Source organism: Nansenia antarctica (genome assembly GCF_963989245.1).
Source record: "Nansenia antarctica genome assembly, chromosome: 2".
NCBI classification, from domain to species: domain Eukaryota; kingdom Metazoa; phylum Chordata; class Actinopteri; order Argentiniformes; family Microstomatidae; genus Nansenia; species Nansenia antarctica.
In genome coordinates, this window is record NC_137675.1 from 85,913,708 (window position 1) to 85,935,122 (window position 21,415).

General features: G+C 45.7%; 2 protein-coding genes across 2 annotated transcripts; one reads left to right on the forward strand and one right to left on the reverse strand.

Moving 5' to 3' along the window:
* Positions 1–2,432: 2,432 nt before the first annotated feature.
* anks4b (ankyrin repeat and sterile alpha motif domain containing 4B) lies at positions 2,433–8,923 on the reverse strand (the record flags this gene model as incomplete). The annotated part of the gene is made up of 2 exons (XM_080523853.1): positions 2,433–3,660; positions 8,763–8,923. The coding sequence occupies 2 exons, from the start codon at positions 8,921–8,923 to the stop codon at positions 2,433–2,435; spliced, it is 1,389 nt and encodes a 462-aa protein (XP_080379979.1).
* A 1,848-nt stretch (positions 8,924–10,771) lies between these two features.
* slc25a17l (solute carrier family 25 member 17-like) lies at positions 10,772–20,830 on the forward strand. The gene is made up of 9 exons (XM_080524826.1): positions 10,772–11,022; positions 11,576–11,636; positions 13,201–13,267; positions 13,656–13,804; positions 14,556–14,672; positions 16,769–16,914; positions 17,269–17,364; positions 18,212–18,294; positions 18,888–20,830. The coding sequence occupies exons 1-9, from the start codon at positions 10,948–10,950 to the stop codon at positions 19,033–19,035; spliced, it is 942 nt and encodes a 313-aa protein (XP_080380952.1). The 5' UTR covers positions 10,772–10,947; the 3' UTR covers positions 19,036–20,830.
* Positions 20,831–21,415: the final 585 nt, after the last annotated feature.

Here is a 21,415-nt window from a genome sequence, read left to right on the forward strand (position 1 = left end):
CGCCCCGGATCATATCTGCAGTGTTTCTGATCCAATAATCGTGACGTTAGAATTATAAGGTTCTATCTCCATTTTTGTCAAAATTGAGTTTTTTTACATAATCTGATCCATTAGGTGTTTATTAATGCCTGTGTGGTGTTATTTTTAAAATGTTGACTTTTTTTTTTATTAATAAAATGCAAAGGTTCCATCTCACAAAACATAATGGAATGTAAAAACGTTGACGCTCAATGTCTCTGAACTGCCCTAAACGGAGATAGAACCTTATCATTCTAAGCTCACCTAATGTCAGAAGAAGGTCTATGGCCGAAAGCTTGCCATAAATATATGGTTTGTGCACAGATTTGAGTGTGCGCTGTGCGGATGCTGCTTTTTTACACTCTATTTGATACTCTTCAGCTCCAGCACCTCAGCTAAGACTGTTAATAACGGATGAGCGGTGGTATTTTCACTATTTTGATTGATAAAATAATGGAAGGAAATGTATTGTGTGGTCATACCCGATTACCTGTTGCACTACTGCTGTTTACACGTTCTACCTTTGCACATACCATATTTTTGCACATGTGCACATCCCTCTTTTTGATATAGCCTCTATTTATACATCCGTACATACCATACTGTACATAGCTACCTTAACTGTACACAGCTCATAACTGTATATACCTCTAAACTACTGTACTTGCCATACTGTACTATCACTGTCATGTTTTTATATCATGTTTTATATAATTATTTGCACTTCTGGTTAGATGCTGAACTGCATTTCGTTGTCTGGTACTTGTACTCGCACTCACTGGCACAGCACCAGAATATCTGAAAGACCTTTTGCTAGCATATCAGCCCAATAGAGCTCTCAGGTCTTTTGCTAGCATATCAGCCCAATAGAGCTCTCAGGTCTTTTGCTAGCATATCAGCCCAATAGAGCTCTCAGGTCTTTTGCTAGCATATCAGCCCAATAGAGCTCTCAGGTCTTTTGCTAGCATATCAGCCCAATAGAGCTCTCAGGTCTTTTGCTAGCATATCAGCCCAATAGAGCTCTCAGGTCTTTTGCTAGCATATCAGCCCAACAGAGCTCTCAGGTCTTTTGCTAGCATATCAGCCCGATAGAGCTCTCAGGTCTTCTGACGCTGGTTTTCTCTGTGTACCACATGTACAAAAGAAGAGATCTGGTGAGGCCGCATTCTCATTTTATGCACCCAAATTGTGGAATGCACTGCCAGTTTACATTAGGGATGCAACCTCAGCACATTATGTTCAAGTCAAGACTAAAAACCCATCTTTTTAATATTGCCTTAATGAAATAATTATTAAATTATGATTATATAATGATTGGAGCACTTTGAGCTGCAACGTTTGCAGGAAAAGCACTATACAAATAAAAGTTATAATTATTATTATTATTATTATTACTCTGCAATGACAATAAAGTTGAATCTAATCTAATCTAATCTAATAAGGTTGTCTGCATACCTGACACTACGAACAGCCATGAGAGTTATCCACTTCCTCAATGGTCAGAACTGAACAAGGCTTAAGAAAGATGGACTCTTGTGGAGTTCACTGTGTAAAACACACATCAAACCAATTCTACTTAATCAGCTATGCATGGCTATGCGACATCATTACTGGAAATCATGTTATTTACAAGTTACCTTGTTACTGAAATAGAGATACACTTTCATCCGTTGATTTAAAAAAAGAAATCGGCTTTATTTATTTTGGTTGTCATGATATTTCTAATACAAATCACAGTAATTGGAATCCACATAGTCATTAGAAATGGCACAATACAGGTTCCCCTAATTTCTTTTTTCCTCTGTGTTCAGTCATTCGTTTGAAAATATTGTTCCTGGACAAGAAAACATATCAGGATAAGAAAAGTCATTGAAAAGGCCCTTTAATTTCACGGTGGATCTCAATGAGGTGATGTTTGGTTGCTGGCAGTTGTGTCTTCCTTTCAGTAGGAGTGTGTGCGTGTGTGTGTGTGTGTGTGTGTGTGTGTGTGTGTGTGTGTGTGTGTGTGTGTGTCTGTGTGTCTGTGTGTCTGTGTGTGTTATGAAATGTGGCCGAACTATCCCTTTTCAATCGTAAAGCTACAGCGCGCGAGAACGATTCATTACTTATGACATTTAGGTGAATTATCCCTTTAAAATATAAAACTCTCAAAAGTGTATCGGTGCGTCCAACTTTAGACAGCATTTCTCTTTTCATTCGACGGTATTGTCACTCCATCCGACAGCTTTGCCATGTCGTGTTTCCCTTTTATATGCATGAAAGTATGAGAGAGAGAGTACGCGAGAGGAGGGGAGAGAGAACTGAAGAGAAAAAAACACAATCTTTTGGTTTGTTTACCTTCAAACTGCCCTACTTTACTACCTTCACTGCCCGACTCCTAAACCCCCCGCCCTTCTTCCTGTCTCCCTTCGCTGTCACAGGAAGCAGTCTCTCATGACGCCGGGCTTCTCCATCGCGCTCTTCCGGCGAGCGACGGCGTCCAGGATCTTCTTCCGGGGCCCCAGCTGGATGCGGATGCTCTTGAGGTCGTCGTCGGAGCAGAGCATCAGTGCCGGCAGGTCCAGCTGCTCCTGGGTGAACGCCGGGGCGAAGTCGGGCAGGCAGATGGAGGACAGGAAGGCGTCCAGCGGCGAGGTCTCCTTGTCCGGCTCGTCGTCCAGGCCGAGGTCCGCCTGGTTCCAGGGGAGGTCGATGTCCGCGCCGTCGTCGTCGAAGCCGCCGCCGCCGCCGTCGTCCTCCTGGTCGTTGTTCTCGAACATCTCCCTGCGGACGAGGAAGCCCAGGTCGTCCGCGGCAGTCTTGGCGGGGAGGAAGTCGTCCTCGGGCTCCATGCCCATCTCCATGGTGAAGTTCTTCCTGAACACCATGTTCCCCAGGCCGGGGCGTTTGAAGATGGACTCCTTGGCTTCGTCGTCGTCGTCCGCCGATCCTCCTCCTCCGTCCTCCCCGTCCTCGTCCATCTCGTACTCGTCCTGCTCGCTGAAGACGTCCGTGAACTCCGGCTTCCCGGATACACCACCACCGCCTCCTACGCCGCCGTTCTCCTGCCTGACGAAGATGACGTTGCCGTCGCCGCTGCCGCCGTGCGACCTCTCCGCCGTGCCCTTCCCGTCCTTCTTGCCGAACTTCCTCTGCAGGGTCCCTTTGACCCGGGCCGAGAGGGACCCGCCGGCCGTGTCGGAGGCGATCAGCTTGGAGAACTGCTCGCTGGTGACGCTGTTGACGGTGCCGGTGCTTTTGGAGAAGGACGGCGAAGAAGACGACCCCCCCCCCCCCGTGCTGAACTCTGACCCCGGACCCCCGTCGCCTCGGTACATCTTGTCCATCTTGTCCTGGTGCCTCTTCTTCACCTTCTCGCAGAGTTTCACCCGCCGCTCCGCCTCCTTGGTGGCCTCCTGCTTCAGGCGGGCCACCTTCTTGGGGTTCTGGACGGTCTGCTGCGAGGCGGCGTTGTCCAGGAAGCGCACGCAGTCCATGCGGTCGCGCGAGGCCGCCACGTCCATGGCCGTGTGGAGGTCGTTGTCCTGGGAGAAGAGGTTGGCGCCGAAGTTCACCAGGAAGCTGAGGATCTGCATGTGGCCGTTGGTGGCGGCGTGGTGGAGGGGCGTGTTGCCCCAGATGTCGCTCTTGTTGGGGTCCCCTCTGTGGAGACACAGGACGACAGCATCATCATCAACCCATCAATCAATTTACCAATCAATCAATTGATCTTTTTTTGTCATCCGTCCCTTTTCACAATACCTAATCATCCAAGAAAGGGATTTTTTGTTTTAGGGTATTTCGGCTTTATTTAACAGGAAACATATCCTGCATGTCATCCCTCCTCTCTCTCACCCATCCTTCCTGTCAATCTCTGCTGCTAAAAAAGAAGAAGAAAAGAGACTGACAGGAAGGATGGGTGAGAGAGAGGAGGGATGACATGCAGGATGGGTGAGAGAGAGGAGGGATGACAGGAAGGATGGGTGAGAGAGAGGAGGGATGACATGCAAGATGATGATAGACTTTATTTGTCATTGCTACAGTACAGGTACCAAACAACGAGATTTAGGAGGGGAGGCTCCCCTGGTGTTTAGGAAAGGAAAAAGAAACACATTTTGGGAAAAGCATAGATGCATAAAAATCACAAGAAGGTAAGGAGCTGGTTTACATCAATAGAGGCTATGTACACAATCCACTGTACTATACTGCACAGATAGTCAACTAGGGTTGTCATATTTCACAGAAAGTATTTTTTCACATTATTTTAAAGTGTCACAGTTTGCAGGCTTGAAAATGTACATGTTTGTGCCTCAGCACTAGCTGCCATACAATCCGTCCGGACTGTCCTGGGCCCAGAACTTAGGCCTTTTCTGTGTTCAGGGCCTTGACGGCCCTGTGGTAGAAGCTGTCCTTCAGTCTGTTTGTCTTAGCGGCCGGGGTCCTGTACCTCCTGTTCGAGGGCAGCTTGACAAAGTGTTCGTGCCCAGGGTGGGTCGGGTCCTTGGAGATCTTGGAGGCCCTCCTGAGACAGCGTGTTTTGTACAGCTCCTCCAGAGAGGGGAGGGGGGCGCCGGTGATCCTCTGTGCTGTTCTCACGACTCTCTGTAGATCGCTTCTCTCCACTGCCGTGCAGCTGTGGTACCAGTTGGAGATGCCGAAGGTGAGGATACTCTCCACTGCGCCGTGGTAGAAGGCCACCAGCATCTCCTGCTTGCTGTGTTGTTTCTTGAGGCATCTCAGGGTGTATAGCCGCTGTTGTGCCCTCTTGATGGTGCCTTTAGTGTTGTCCTTCCAGGCCAGGTCATCCCCCATGTTGTGTCCCAGGAATCGGAGGTTTGAGACTATCTCCACGCTCTTTTAGATAGGTCAAGGGTCAGAATCGAATCGATGTGCCATGTTTTTTTAAAGAGACATTACACTCCATAATTACGGTAATATATAATAGGTCGATATGAATCCAAGTCCCACAGTTGTGGAGATACAGCTCTATGCCTCGGCCCCCAAATAATAGGGGAATAATTTCCTGATTTTGTGTGGTGCGCAACTTTTCCATTTAGTTGAGCTTGAGGCATTATTGCTGGAGTTACACAAACAAGGTGTGGGAATTAACTTAGATTGATATTCAACTCCCTTTAAGATCAGAAAGCATCTGACAAATGTTGATTCTGGAGTGTGAATATCCCTTTAAGTACTGATCAAAAACTGACACAATCCACACATTTCATGGTTGATTAGGGGCATCATTCACCAGTAAACAGTATACCACATTAGGCCTACATCATACTATTGCATTTATCATTTGATAACTGATAAAAAAAGAAGAAAAAAAGACAAAGTAAGTTCAATATGAGCATAAGGTTTTTAGATCATGTACAATCATGTGATAAGCTGTGATCAATATGCAAGATTACTCTCACTGTTGAATACGGTTGCCATGGTTACAGTTTTATCCCTCCTTTCCGTGTAGCATATTTAATGTTGAAATGAAAAGAAAATGTACAGTACATGATAAATTATTAAACTACACTTGGTTGGGTTATAACTTATGAATAATGATGATGATTATTATTAATGGTGTAACTATGGTACGTTACATAATTTCATTCACAATAACAACTTCATTCCCAAAACACCTTGTCACTAACACTGTAAGTCCAAACCAACCCATTGCTGGGACTAATAGGTAAACCATTAAGAATGAAATACCTTCTTTATGTCCCATAGCCATAAAACTCTTGATGGCAGTAGCGTAGCAACAGGTAGCCATAAAACCAAGTCTGTTGCAGCATATTCCGTTGCTTTGTTGCTAACGCCCAAGATAGAAACTGGCAGGCTATCTCTAGATCACAGAGGTGAGGTTTAGGTGAAGGGTTTCGGCCTGAAAACGTTTTTGAAAGAATATCATAATCTAATCCAAAATACACACTGAGCTCGATGTTCAGTGTGCTGTAATGTTTGTATCCCCTTATAGTCTGGCTTCAGTTGGATGACTAAACAGTGGCCATGTTGTAAATTGACAGTCGAAAGTCGATTTATTTCCATGTGTAAGAGAGATGCAAATCATTGCATCCATTTGTTTTTTCCTTGCAGTTAAAAACAAATGAAAGGAGAGAAGGAAGGAGAGGATGCTGTATAGAAGAAGAAGAAGAGGGGGTCTATTGTTTCTTGTTTACATAATATGTTCGCCTGGTTACATATTCTGGCTCTACTCATGGGAACATGTGGTCCAAAAAGCCATTGAGGAATATTTCCGAACAGCATGTTTCAGCACACAGCATGGGCCCTAACCCTAACACTAACCCTGACCCTAACCCTAACCCTAACCCTAACCCTTACCCTAACCCTAACCCTAACCCTAACCCTAACCCTGACCCTGACCCTGACCCTGACCCTAACCCTAACCCTAACCCTTACCCTAACCCTAACCCTAACCCTGACCCTGACCCTGACCCTAACCCTAACCCTAACCCTAACCCTTACCCTAACCCTAACCCTAACCCTAACCCTGACCCTAACCCTAACCCTGACCCTAACCCTAACCCTAACCCTAACCCTAACCCTAACCCTTGGACATTATGCAACTTACATCCCTCCCTGAGTTGAGCTACTGTCACTGCAGTGTCTCTCTTCTGACCTCTTTTTCTTCGAGTATCAAACGTCAGAATCATCTCTGATAGGTTTATGGGTGTGTAAAGAGTAGCACATGTCTTGGAGTGGGATAATAAAGTCAACCTTTGCTCTTTGACCAAGTCTTTATTTTGGTTACCAACAATGCCGGGAATGAGAGTCATATCTGACAGTGTAAATTCTGGTCCTGAGCCAAAACCTCAGGTCTCCAATCACAGGATTAAATAGAGAATATCATCATATAAAGAACATCCTCTGTACCGCTATTGCAGTACTTACACACCACAACCACGTGGAGACCACCGTTCCTGAAGAAACATTTCATGTGTGTTCCACATCAGAGAAACTATGTGGTACACTCAGCACTCGAGTTGAGGGGGGGTGAGGGGGGATGGCATCCCCCCTGAAATAAAAACAGTCAAAATCATCCCCCTTCTAAAACTGCCATCCCCCCTTTCCATCCCTTATGTCATTTTTATCAATGAACGTGGTATTACTGCTATTTCAACATTTAGTTTTGCGCATATTGAGTAAAATTCTTTGGGCGAGGGAGGGGGCACGCACACATGCAATGACATTTTTACCAAGTCACTGACACTGAAGTCACTGACGCTGTGGGGATGCTAAAATCATCCACCCTGATTTTATTTTACAACTTCAGTACTGTGGGTACACTCAAACGGAAGTGTAGATTCCTTGTGATCACTGATCTGAAAAGACTTATAAGTAGTAACTACTTAGTAACTATACAGTAGACTTAAAATAAATATATATATATATATATAGTACATTTTCAACAATCAATGACCATGAAGAAAAGAGAGAGGGAGAGTTGCAGCAGTAGCCTATTACTCAATGTATTATTAGTATTGGAATATAGGTTTACTATACTAGGCTTTATGTCATGGATGGAGGCAGTCAGAGTATGTACAGAATATGAAAAGAATTGCGGAGGACAAGGAAAACAGAGAGGCTATGTCTTCACTCCTGAAATGTCACTGTGAGTGGGACCGATTTCAACTTCTGTTATAACTGAATATACACGCTGGTATTTAGCATTTCTCTTTCTTAAATGTTTGACTTGGGGCATGGGGGAGAAATCGTCTCCAGTCGTCATAACTCATAACTTATAATTACCACTACAATATCATTAGCAATAACATACATTTACATTTACATGTTTGCCATATAGCAGCCAGACGCCTTATTCCAAAGCGACTTACAATCAATACATTTGACTAAGCAAGTGAATCATCTATCCACCGGTCGTTTTTTAAATGTATTTAAATTAATAGACACTGGAGAAACAGTACAAGGGGGGGGTAGTAGATGTCTCAGGAGAAACAGTACAAGGGGGGGTAGTATGTCTCAGGAGACACAGTGCAGGGGGGTAGTAGATGTCTCAGGAGAAACAGTACAGGGGGTAGTAGATGTCTCAGGAGGGACAGTACAAGGGGTAGTAGATGTCTCAGGAGAAACAGTACAGGGGGGGGTAGTAGATGTCTCAGGAGACACAGTGCAGGGGGGTAGTAGATGTCTCAGGAGAAACAGTACAGGGGGTAGTAGATGTCTCAGGAGAAACAGTACAGGGGGGTAGTAGACGTCTCAGGAGAAACAGTACAGGAGGGTAGTAGATGTCTCAGGAGACACAGTGCTGGGGGGTAGTAGATGTCTCAGGAGAAACAGTACAAGGGGGTAGTAGATGTCTCAGGAGAAACAGTACAGGAGGGTAGTAGATGTCTCAGGAGACACAGTGCTGGGGGGTAGTAGATGTCTCAGGAGACACAGTGCTGGGGGGTAGTAGATGTCTCAGGAGACACAGTGCAGGGGGGTAGTAGATGTCTCAGGAGACACAGTGCTGGGGGGTAGTAGATGTCTCAGGAGAAACAGTGCAGGGGGGTAGTAGATGTCTCAGGAGAAACAGTACAGGGGGGTAGTAGATGTCTCAGGAGAAACAGTACAGGGGGGGTAGTAGATGTCTCAGGAGAAACAGTACAGGGGGGTAGTAGATGTCTCAGGAGAAACAGTACAAGAGGGGAAGCAGGTGTCTCATTTAGATGTAGGTTTGGAGATACAAATGTTTTTGATACGGAGCTTTGAACCATGGATAACACATCATGAAGATCATCTGCGCTTACCCTCTACTGCACATGAGCTGGAGGGCTTCGACGTGTCCGTGGAAAGCGGCCCATAGCGTCGGCGTCATTCCGTCCTCGTCCGGGTGGTTCAGATCTTTCCTAGTGGCCTCCTTCAACAGGTCCAGATAGCCGTCGATCGCCGCTTTGTGGTACCTCGACATAGTCAATCTGTCTACGGAAAACTATACATGCAATTGAAATAATAATAATAATAATACATAAATAAAACGCATAAAGCCAAGGCAAGTCGCTTGTTTAGCGCAAGCAGTCTGGCATCCCCACGGTCCGTTACGCACGGTGGAGAGATGTGAGTGAGGTTGGCCAGTCCTCGGGGCGTCATCACAGGAGTGTCACACAGCCATAAACCAAAGCAAAGTTCATCCTGGATCACGTACAGGCCAAGAAACATTAACTAGATGGATATGTGGAGTAGGCGTACCTTTGCTAAAACACTATTAAAAAATATATATATATATATAGTGTGTATTCACTACCAAAACGTTGGCCGTCATCAAAGCCTTACTGACCATCCATTCTATTTCTTGTACTCACACTCACACTCACCGGACACTTTATTAGGAACACCTGTACACCTCGTGAGCTTAGAATGATAAGGTTCTATCTCCGTTTAGGGCAGTTCAGAGATATTGAGCGTCAACGTTTTTACATTCCATTATGTTTTGTGAGATGGAACCTTTGTATTTTATGAATTACTAACTCAAAAATGTCAACATTTTAAAAAATAACACCACATAGGCATTAATAAACACCTAATGGATCAGATTATGTAAATTGGTCAAACATTTAGATAGAACCTTATAATTCTAACGTCACGACCTGTCAACAGTCCAAGCTGGTGGAGGTGGTGTCATGGTGTGGGGTGTAATGTTTTCTTGGCACACTTTGATACCAATCAATCATCGCTCGAATGCCACAGTCTATTTGAGTATTGTTTCTGACCATGTGCATCCCTTCATGGCCACAATGTACCCATCTTCTAATGGCTATACTTCCATATATAATAAGATCATAAGTAATCATTAATAATAATTAATAATAAGATAATGCACCATGTCACAAAGCAAAAGTCGTCTCAAATTGGTTTCATGAACAAGACAATGAGCTCAGTGCTCTTCAGTGGCTTTCCCAGTCACATAGCCTAACAGTACCATTCAGTTTGGACACACTTTTGACTGCTACTGTATTTATACAGTACAGGCCAAAGGTTTGGACACACCTTCTCATTCAATGTGTTTCCTTTATTTTCATGACTATTTGGTACATTGTAGATTCTCACTGAAGGCATCAAAACTATGAATGAACACATAGGAATTATGTATTTAACAATAAAGTGTGAAATAACTCTAAATATGTCTTATATTTTAGATTCCTCAAAGTAGCCACCCTTTGCTTTTTTGCTGTTAATAAAATATATAATAATAATATTAAATATAATATGTGTTAATAATAATATGTTATTATATATATATATATAGTATTATTATTATATATTTTATTAACAACAAATATTTTTTATTTTATTAACAACAAAAAAGCAAAGGGTGGCTACTTTGAGGAATCGAAAATATAATACATATTTAGAGTTATTTCACACTTTTTTGTTAAGTACATCATTCCACATGTGTTCATTCATAGTTTTGATGCCTTCAGTGAGAATCTACAATGTAAATAGTCATGAAAATAAAGGAAACGCATTGAATGAGAAGGTGTGTCCAAACTTTTGGCCTGTACTGTATATTCAACTTTCTACAGGCGCGTCAAATCCATCGGAACAGGTGCGGTGGTCCCGAAGGCGCGCACTCCCACCAGACGCACACACCCTCCATCACAGCAGATGGCACTACTAGCACCCGCGTGGCGTATCTCCGTAATACCATCTCAATGCCAGACGAAGAAGGAGATCAGGAAACAGAGGTCTCCTCCACATCTCTCTCTCTCTTGTGTATTAAGGCACTGTCAGACAACACCAACACCACTCAGAACATGGACTGACAGCTAGATCCGTCCAGTCACATAAGGCCCCATCCATCCCCACGGCAGGAGGAACCCAGCAACCGACTGTCAGTGTCCCGGTGCGCTCTGTGGTCTCTGGCCCGGTCGGTGTTTCATCGGACAGTGACTTGACGGTGGTCCACCACGACCCCCCTAGGAGAGGAACGGAGAGATGTCCCACCACGGTGGCTCCGCGATCGGCCTCCTGTCATACGACACGCTGGTCCATGCCGTGGCAGGTGCAGTGGTAAGTCAGACAGACTCGGTGGGAAAAACATGTTTTAGCAAAGGAAGGATTAGTTGTTTCTGCCAACAAAACACATATTCTTCTTGTTACTGTTTCTTTTTTAAAATGTCATTTCTTTTACTTTATTGCCATAAGCAACAAAATCATCTTGTGATCGGGCTTCATTCCACAATACAATGTACATATACCTTAAATAACACTGCATAGGGATAAGGTAGGCTATACACATAATGCACATCTACATTTATATCTAGATACATACATGAATGCCCTATCTGACAACTTCCCTAAAAACTAAGACCCAAACTAAACTGCTTACTTACAACCTTAGAAACATGATGATCACATGCAAAAGCAGAGGATGTCATTTGAGAGGTGACACCTTGAGGTGTTGTGTGGATACGCTCATATCAGAGTTCAGAATAACAATACTACTACACATGACCAGGAGCCAGAAGCTCTCATGTTGATTCAGCGGAGACACTACTAAGCCATATCAGATGTGTCAAGGCACCGCGTGTCTGTTCATATTGCACAATGCTTGTGTTTGCAGGGCAGTATGACCGCCATGTCGGTCTTCTTTCCTCTGGACACGGCCAGAATCAGGCTGCAGGGTGAGTATTACTGTATACCACGGTTTACTTTGTCAATACCGTCATAAAACTGTCCTAATCTGATAATAAACGCCTTAAGAGTGTCTGTCCAGCACCCCCGTCTGTGTGGCTGAAGATGCCACGAAAGTGATGACAGAACGTTTTGTAAACAATGTCATTTGTCAAATAAATAACGAAAAAGTCGAAAAAGACACTATGGACGTTGGTTGTCAAGGTGGACACACACGCGCGCCTTGCTGGTTGGACTCTGTCCTCCAGGGCCAGTGGGTTCAAAGCACACTGTGTGTAGCCTTGAAGGAGCGTGTTGTGAAGGCCAGTGTCTCGTTTGCATAAAAAGGGGACGGGTATGAAAGAACTGGATGCTTTGACCCCGGGTAAACTCACTCACAGGGTCGTAATGTCCAGGGGTGAAAACTTGTCACCTTCCTGCTAAATTAGGGTTAGGGTTACTTCAAAATAGGTCATCCACGCGAATCATGTAGATCTGGCCCAAAAATATTTTGGGAGGGGGGGGGTCTACGTCTCATCCAAGTCACATGATGGCTATTCTTCGAACTAATCTTCCTGTCTGCTAAACTCTGCTGCTGTTGAAATAACGTTTAGCTTCATGCAGCTAGGTACAATTCTAGACAGTGTGGAGGACAGTCACAGTAAGCAACCGGTTTTCAACATAATTATGCGGGTGTTACGGTTAGGACCGCTGCTGAGGCCACCATTAGTGCTAGCGCTATCCATTTAGCACCGTTAGTGCTAACGCTTTCCACCCCCCCACCCCCCACCCCATCAACAAAAATGTTATCCGTGCACTGATAATTTGTCTTGACTTACTTTTGACTTAGGTCCTTTTTCTTCGGGTGTGAAGAGTAGGGCCTCCAACGAGTTTACGCCACCGGTCTCTGTCCCTCGCCACAGCAGCCGCCGCCTCCCAGGATCTTAGACCCAGCATGTCACGCTCCTTCTCGACGGTTCTTCTCCAGGTTTCTTTGGGGCGTCCCCTTTTTCTTCGTCCATCAGGGGTCCATCTGAGGGCTATGCGTTGATGGTCATCCGGGCTTTTCCTCAACACGTGGCCGATGTACTTCCATCTTCTCTTTCTGATCTGCGTGCTTACCATCTCTATACCAGCAAGTTTTCTCACTTCTTCGTTTGACACCCGTGTAGGCCAGAATATTCTCAGCATCCTTCTTAGGCATTTGTGGACAAATGTGTCTAGGCACTGTTCGTCAGCCGCTGTCATCTTCCATGTCTCACAACCATATAACAACACTGAGATTACATTTGACTGAAAGATTTTCATCTTGGTCTTCCTCCGATACTGACTGCTGTTCCACAACTTCTTTAAACGATGGTAGGCGTTCCTTGCTTTTCCTATACGAATCTTCATGTCTTCAGAAGCACCACCTGACGTTTTCATTGTTGCACCGAGATATGTGAATAATATGTGAGTAATTTGTCTTAGTGCAAAAAAATAGTCATCTTTTTGGGCCATCACCAGTTTGCACCTGTGTTATGTGACGTCCTTACGTGAAAAAGTAACCCTTTGTGTCCCTGTTATTCATTTCAGTGGACGAGAGCCGGAAGGCTAAATCCACCCCTGTTATCCTGGCAGAGATAGCAAAGGAGGAAGGCTTGTAAGTGCTCTTGTGGTACTTCTTGTGGTACTTCCGCTCACCTCCGCTGTAGTAGGTAGTCATCTGTCAAGCTGAGTGCCCTCATCCTAACAGTCTACTGTGAGTGGTGGTGGTGGCACATTGGCACAAGTAGCTTCATAAGTGTCTAATGATGGATGATGAGAGAATTATGAAGCTACTTGTGCCATGCCAATGTATCATATGCACTCAGTAGGGATGCTGAACGCGTGTGTGTGTGTGCGTGCGTGCGTGCGTGCGTGTCCGTTTATTTGTGTTCACAAATGTTTTATTCCTATTCTAAACGGAAACCATTTTACTGTCTGTGAAAGAATTTAAACCCCTCTCCCTCCTCTGATTGGCCCTCTGGTTTTGGTCCCTCCCCCCCCAGGCTATCCCTGTACAGGGGTTGGTTCCCTGTCATCTCCAGTCTGTGCTGCTCCAACTTCGTGTACTTCTACACCTTCAACACGCTGAAGAGGGTGATGGTGGACGGCCGCTCCAGACCCAGCAAAGACCTGCTCATGGGCTTCATATCCGGTGAGTTAGTCAGTTAGTCAGTCAGTTAGTCAGTTAGCTGGTCAGTTAGTTAGTTGGTCAGTTAGTCAGTTAGTCAGTTAGTCAGTTAGTTAGTTAGTTAGTCAGTTAGTTAGTTAGTTAGTTAGTTAATCAGCATCTCACGGGGAGGCCGGTAGCCTAGAGGTTAGAGAGGCCGGTCGATCCCCGCCTCAGGAGGGAGCCGGATGTGAGCTGTGAGTTACTGTATATCTAAGGTGTCCTACCACTGCCGTTGTGCCCTTGAGCAAGGCACCTAACCCCCAACCATTCCATGGGGCGCAGAAGATGGCTGACCCACTGCCCAGAGCTCTGTAGCCACTGGTTCTTGAAGAATATGTGAGCTTGTTTACTCTGTTGCTTGTAAACAAGGTCATTGTAAACAGACATCGCATAGCTTCAGGACATGGTTAAAACTAGCATGTTTATGTTGTAGAAGGTCAGTTCTTGTGGGTCTCTGTGAGATCTGAGAGGGGTAACATTTCTCCAGTCTCGTCTCTCAGCTGTTCACAAATAAAAAGTGGCAGAGTGTTTGTTGTTTGAATCCCAGATCGCCCCTTTAAGGAGAGAAACAGAGACAACCAGACGTTTCCTCAGAGTTGACCTCTGCTCTCTGTGTTGTGTGTTCCTGTCCAGGGCCAGTGAACAGTGCTCCTGACCACGTGTGTGTGTGTGTGTGTGTGTGTGTGTGTGTGTGTGTGTGTGTGTGTATGTGTGTGTGTGTGTTCCTCTGCAGGGGCGGTGAACGTGCTCCTGACCACGCCCATGTGGGTGGTCAACACACGACTGAAGCTGCAGGGGGCAAAGTTCAGGAACGAAGACCTCCACCAGACCCACTACAAGGGCATCTTTGGTGTGTGTGTGTGTGTGTGTGTGTGTGTGTGTGTGTGTGTGTGTGTGTGAGACCATGTCTGATCCTGTGTGTGTGTCAGGGTTTCCGTTAACCGGTAATTCCCGGTCTTTGTCCGGTAAAATTTATTGAAGTCCGACAAAATGAAAACTCGTCGGACATTTATGTCCGGTGAAAATAATTCCCTCTAAGCACAATTTGAATACAATTCGCTAAAGTTCACATTCTGATTCCTTCTATTTTAAAAAAAGACGAATATATAGGCTATGTATTTCTTTTATTATGATATGATTTGACACCGGCATGATGATGTCTCCTAATGTGTAGGCTGCCTATGCGAAACAGCGGTTGTTTCCGGTGTGCGCTATAACTCGTGCACAATCGAGTCGAGGCAGAGAGGAGGATAGCGATGTTTCTCTCTGTGATAGTGTGATTATGCAAGCCTTTTCTGAAAGGGATGAGAACCCGATTGTTTCAGCTTCTCCCAGGGAGAAAGTGGTAGAGTTACCATCCTCCCCGAGTCCTACCATACCATCCGCTGACAGCCTATCTCTGCCTGTAACCGGCGAGCGATTGCGTGTCGCTCAAGTAGCTGATCAGTCATTAAACAAATGTTTTTTACATGCAGCTAGTGAGGAATCTGAAATAGGGGGCAACGTAGTTTATTTCCTTAACGATGGGATATTAATGCGTAAATGGTCTCCTCCTAATGCAAATGGTTGTGAGTGGAATACTGTAAAACAAGTGGTTGTGCCTGTGGGTTATAGACAACAGGTGTTATCTGTAGCACATGAGAGCCAGTGGTCAGGACATTTAGGTATAACTAAAACTTATCAGCTGATATTGAAACATTTCTTTTGGCCCGGACTGAAGGCCGATGTTGCCAAGCACTGCCGCTGTTGCCATACTTGTCAGATGGCGGGTAAGCCTAATCAATCCATTCCACCCGCACCATTGCATCCCATTCCTGCTATAGGGGAGCCATTTGAACGTGTAATAATTGATTGTGTTGGACCTTTGCCTAGGACTAAAAGTGGAAGTCAGTATTTGCTCACTACTATGTGCGCTGCTACTCGTTTTCCCGAAGCTGTTCGGTTGCGTAACATATCAGCTAAACGAAATGCGTTCCCAACCAGCGAGACCTGGTTATAGAAATGACGTTGTTTTATTGATTAAAAAAGGGTCAAACTGGAAAGAGAAAATAGAAAACTCACATTAATCCCAAACAATTTAACAAACTTCAGTTAACGTAATGTGGAGTCCGTTCATTGATCGATGCTGTCTGTTCAGTTCCCAGAGGCGCCCGTTCAGCGCTGGACATATAGCGCGCATGCGAATCATGTTATATTATTATATATTATATAGCTCGCATCTAATCGTATCGGATGAGAAATAGACATTAAATGGCATATATAGGCCGCTACACAACAGTAATCACCGCGACAAACAGCTATATTAGATTTGGAAAAAAATATATATAACTGTTATTTTTATTATATTTTAATATGTCCGGAATATATCACGTTTGTCCGGTAAATCGAAATCTTCCCGGACACGATGTCCGGCGGCAATTTTTTCTAACGGAAACCCTGGTGTGTGTGTGTGTGTGTATGTGTGTATGTCTGTGTGTGTGTGACCCTGTCTATTCCTGTGTGTGTGTGTGTGTGTGTGTGTGTGTGTGTGTGTGTGTGACACCCTGTCTGACCCTGTGTGTGTGTGTGTGTGTGTGTGTGTGACCCTGTCTGACCCTGTCTCATCCTGTGTGTGTGTGTGTGTGTGTGTGTGTGTGACCTTGTCTGATCCTGTGTGTGTGTATGTATGTGTGTGTGTGTGTGAGAGAGAGAGAGAAGAGACACCCTGTCTGACCTTGTGTGTGTGTGTGTCACAAGATAAAATCACTATCGTCTTTTTTCAGCACAACAGTGATAACAATCGTGTGTGCCTGTGTCTGTGTGTGTGTGTGTGTGTGTGTGTGTGTGTCTGTGTCTGTGTCTGTGTCTGTGTCTGTGTCTGTGTCTGTGTCTGTGTCTGTGTCTGTGTGTCTGTGTCTGTGTCTGTGTCTGTGTCTGTGTCTGTGTCTGTGTGTGTGTGTGTTGTAGATGCGTTCTCTCAGATCATAGCCAGCGAGGGGGTGGGGGCGCTCTGGAACGGCACTCTGCCCTCATTGGTCCTGGTGTTCAACCCCGCCATGCAGTTTATGTTCTACGAGACCATGAAGAGGAAGGCAGGACGAGGAGGGAGGAAGGTGAGAGGGAGGGAGAGGGGGGGAGAGAGAGGGAGAGAGAGGGAGGGAGGGGGCTGGAGGGAGGGAGGGAGGGAGGTGGCTAGAGGGAGCGAGGGAGAAAAATCTTTCATTCTGACTTCTTGGCATCTCTCTTTCTCTCTCGCTCTCTTTCTTTCTTTCTCTCTCTCTTTCTCCCTCTTTCATTCTTTCTCTTTCTCTCTCTCTTTCTTTCTTTCTCCCTCTCCCTTTCCCTCTTTTTCTTTCTCTCTCTCTCTCTCTCTCTCCCCTCAGTACAGTGCTACTGTGGGTCTCTGCCCCCCTGTGTTTTGGGGTGTCATTCATTCTGATGGCCTGTGTGTTTCTGTCTGCTGACAGATCTCATCAGCTGAGATCTTTCTCATCGGAGCTGTCGCCAAGGCGATTGCTACCACGGCAACGTATCCCCTGCAGACAGTCCAGGCCATTTTAAGGGTAAACTGTAAACACGCACGCACGCACGTACGCACGCACTCACTCACACACTCACACACTCACACACACACACTCACACTCACACTCACTCACTCACTCACTCACTCACTCACTGACTCACTCACTCACTCACTCACTCACACACTCACACACTCACTCACTCACTCACTCACTCACAAACTCACTCACTCACTCACACACTCACTCACTCACTCACTCACTCACACACTCACACACTCACTCACTCACTCACACACTCACTCACTCACTCACTCACACACTCACTCACTCACTCACACACTCACTCACTCACACACTCACTCACTCACTCACTCACTCACTCACTCACACACTCACTCACTCACACACTCACTCACTCACTCACACGCTCGCTCGCACGCTCACTCACTCACTCACTCACTCACTCAGTCAGTCACTCACTCACTCACTCACTCACTCACTCACACACTCACTCACTCACTCACTCACTCACACACACACAAATCTCGGAGCTGCTTCTTACAACTTCTCTTCGGTTCCACATGACACCTTACAGTCCAAAGGCCACCCTCTCCTAAAGGCTTTAGAAAAGGCACTTTTATGGCTATGAGCTGGTAGCGGTCATCCTTATGCTCATTATTTACTTGCAGTATGAATATCTCTGGGATTTAAGCTTTGGGACGACATAATGTGACGTACATTTATTACATTTCACAAATGTACGCACATTTATGTAAATATAGAGCCCAAGACAGCCGCTGCCAAGCTCATAGCCATGGACTATTACTGTCTGATACCATAGAAGAAGAGCACTGTTCTCTCTGACGCTCTCTGTCTCCCCCTACAGTTCGGGCAGCATAAAGCCGAGGGCAAGGGCGGCGTACTGGGAAGTCTCCGGAATGTCGTCTACCTCCTTCTGGACAGAATCAAGTAAGTTGACGCAGACACACTAGTGACCCCCCAACCCCCCAACAGTGTGTCAGACACACTAGTGACCCCCCAACCCCCCAAACAGTGTGTCTGACTGTAGGGGAACGGAGCAGGTTGGTTCAGCTGTAGCTATGGTAACAATCACCATGGGAACAATCACCACAAGCGTGGTTGAAACCAGAAAGCGTCCACAGTGACTGCTGAGGCACATTAAATGTTTATTTTTTGAAAGGGCATGATTTGAAATAATGCTGGTCATTATTCAAATAATGCTTATTTGTGTGTGACTGTGTCTGTGAGTGACTGTGTGTGTGTGTGAGACTATGTGTGACTGTAGTCTACCTCCCTGTGCCGCCCCCCTCTAGGCGACTTGTGTTTGACTCCCTCCCTGTGCCGCCCCCCTCTAGGAGACTTGTGTTTGACTCCCTCCCTGTGCCCCCCCCCCCCCCTCTAGGAGACTTGTGTTTGACTCCCTCCCTGTGCCCCCCCCCCCCTCTAGGAGACTTGTGTTTGACTCCCTCCCTGTGCCCCCCCCCCCCTCTAGGAGACTTGTGTTTGACTCCCTCCCTGTGCCCCCCCCCCCCCCCCTCTAGGAGACACGGTGTCCTGGGTCTGTACAAAGGCCTGGAGGCCAAGCTGCTGCAGACCGTCCTCACGGCCGCCCTCATGTTCGTGGTGTACGAGAAGATCACCGCCGCCACCTTCAAGGTCATGGGCATGAACAAGAAACTGACCCGCTGAGGGAGGTCCTCCAACACCCCCCCCGGGGCCTCTGCTAACGGCTGTTAGCCTTTAGCCGCTAGCCAACGCAGTGATACTCCACCTTGGTCCTGGAGAGCCGCAGTTGGGTCCCGGGGTGTTCGGGTGTTGCTACTACTACAGTGTCTTACAACCTGGTTGTAGTCATGGTAACGACTGGTCTTCAAAACCCCTCGACTAGCTGCTAGCTCGGGCGGCCGCTCACACCCACCACACAGACGAGGGTTCAGCCTAGTTCCTGGACGAAATCACACTTTGAATGTAAAAAATCTCTGTAAAAATGTTTATTTATGTTTATTTTAATCGTAAAGGGACAATGCATATTAATGAACGTTCGAAATGTAAATACGCCAGATTTAGCCAGAAGGCTAATTTTCATCCGTAGTCCCTCGCCAAGTTATAAAAAGGCTTCCTAAAAAGATACAACGGCATCACACAGTAAAAGCATACATAGCTTAATACTGTACAGGAAATGAATAAGTCATCAAATGCAATAATAATAAGTCATCAAATGCAATAATAATAAGTCATCAAATACAATACATTGAAGATGCTTTTTAAGTCTAGGATTAGGTTTAAGCCTTGTCTGTGTCTCACACACACACACACACACACACACACACACACACACACACACACACACACACACACACACACACACACCATGGGGTCGGTTTCACAGACAAGGCTAGGCTAGGCTAGGCTAACCCTAGACTAGAAAGCATCTTCAATGGAGATTTTACATTGAAAGTGTGATGTAGTCCAGGACTAGTCTCAAGCTTAGCCGTATCACTGCTGAGCCGAGCTTTCCAGGACCAGGGTTGAGAATCACCCAAAAACTCCACTTCCCAGCATGCACCTGTTCACTAGGGATAGGCTGCTTCATCTGTTCTGTTCCTCTGCTCTCACTCCTCTCATACTCATGGGGGTCCGCCCCTGTATTCGCATTTGTCTTCCCTACTCTACTACCCCCCCTACTGTTAAGTCTGACGTCAAAAGTGACGTTTAACTATTTCCGGGTCTAAACCAGAAATTCTCCGCACCAGAGTACCTCTGAACTACAGCGGTAGAATGACAGTTTAATCGTTTTTTAGACTCGGATCTACTCATTCAACAAGGGACACAGCACTTTCCCGTTTTCTCCATATTGTCAGGGTATTTGAGCCTCGGAAAAGCGCTATATAAATATAATTAATTATTATTATTATTATTTCTCCATTTCGAAGACAGCGCCTCAGCCAACGTTGGGACCCGGAAACACGTCACGACTTAACAAGCGGATAGGAGGTGGGTTAAGAGGTTGGGTGGGCGGGGCCTCCAAAACTGGAATATGAATTTTGTTCAATGACTAAAGACGTTGTTGTAATAACTGTGAATTCTAATACATATTTTAACCTTTTATTTATATTTTTCTTCTTTTTTCTGCTGACACTTATAAGCCCTCCAAAAACATGTCCGACAAGGCATGAGAATCTTCTAGATTGTACCGTGTTTATGCTTTGGTGTTGTCGTCAAACAACTGCTGTTCGACAAGATATCTTTATGTTTTGGCACGCAGAGTCAGTCTGGCGCCTAGGCTAGGCTAGGCTAGGCTAGATAAGCACCCTCTCCAGAAGGACCTTCAAGGAGTTTGAGTGACGCATCAAGGCGTAATGGGCCTGTTTGGGCCGGTTTCACAGACAAGGCTTAAGCCTAGGCCTGGGGGATATATCCCATCAACATCGTAAAGGTCAATCCAGGCTTATTTGGATAAATCCCGCAAGATTTACAAAACAAATCCAGCCTATATATTTTATATATATTTTATCTTATATATTTTATATCAAAATAAGCCTGGATTTTCCTTTAGTGACATTGATGGAATACCCCCCCCCCCCCCCCCCCCCGGGACTAAAACACACTTGTGTGTAAAATCTACATTGAAGATGCTTTTTTAGTCTAGGGTTAGGCTCAGGCCTTGTCTGTGAAACCGTCTCTCTCTTTTGATTTTGGCCACAACCGTAGAGGACCACTGGCAACCGTTCCCAGAGAGACGTCCCTCCAGTGAGACCTCGGTTGGATGCCTGGCCGTTCCCAGAGAGACGTCCCTCCAGTGAGACCTCGGTTGGATGCCTGGCTGTGGCTAAGTTCGGTGCCTGAGTGCGGGATGGCCAAACTGATCAGGGGGGTATTCCATCAATCGCTAAAGAAAAATCCAGGCTTATTTTTTTTATTAGCCTAGATTTTCCTTTAGCGACATTGATGTAATACCCCCCCACCCCACCCCTGCCAGACAAAAGCTATTTGTTTACTATTGGCACAGGCGACACAAAAACACAAGATGCTTTGAGTGTTTCATGCAGTATGCCTGCGTTATTCATAC

Excerpts from the sequence above, each read along its gene's own strand:
- slc25a17l (XM_080524826.1), top strand. The coding sequence starts at position 10,948 with ATGTCCCACCACGGTGGCTCCGCGATCGGCCTCCTGTCATACGACACG. Across the intron at positions 14,673-16,768 it reads CCACTACAAGGGCATCTTTG|ATGCGTTCTCTCAGATCATA; the intron begins GTGTGTGTGTGT and ends TGTGTGTTGTAG. Across the intron at positions 18,295-18,887 it reads CTCCTTCTGGACAGAATCAA|GAGACACGGTGTCCTGGGTC; the intron begins GTAAGTTGACGC and ends CCCCCCCTCTAG.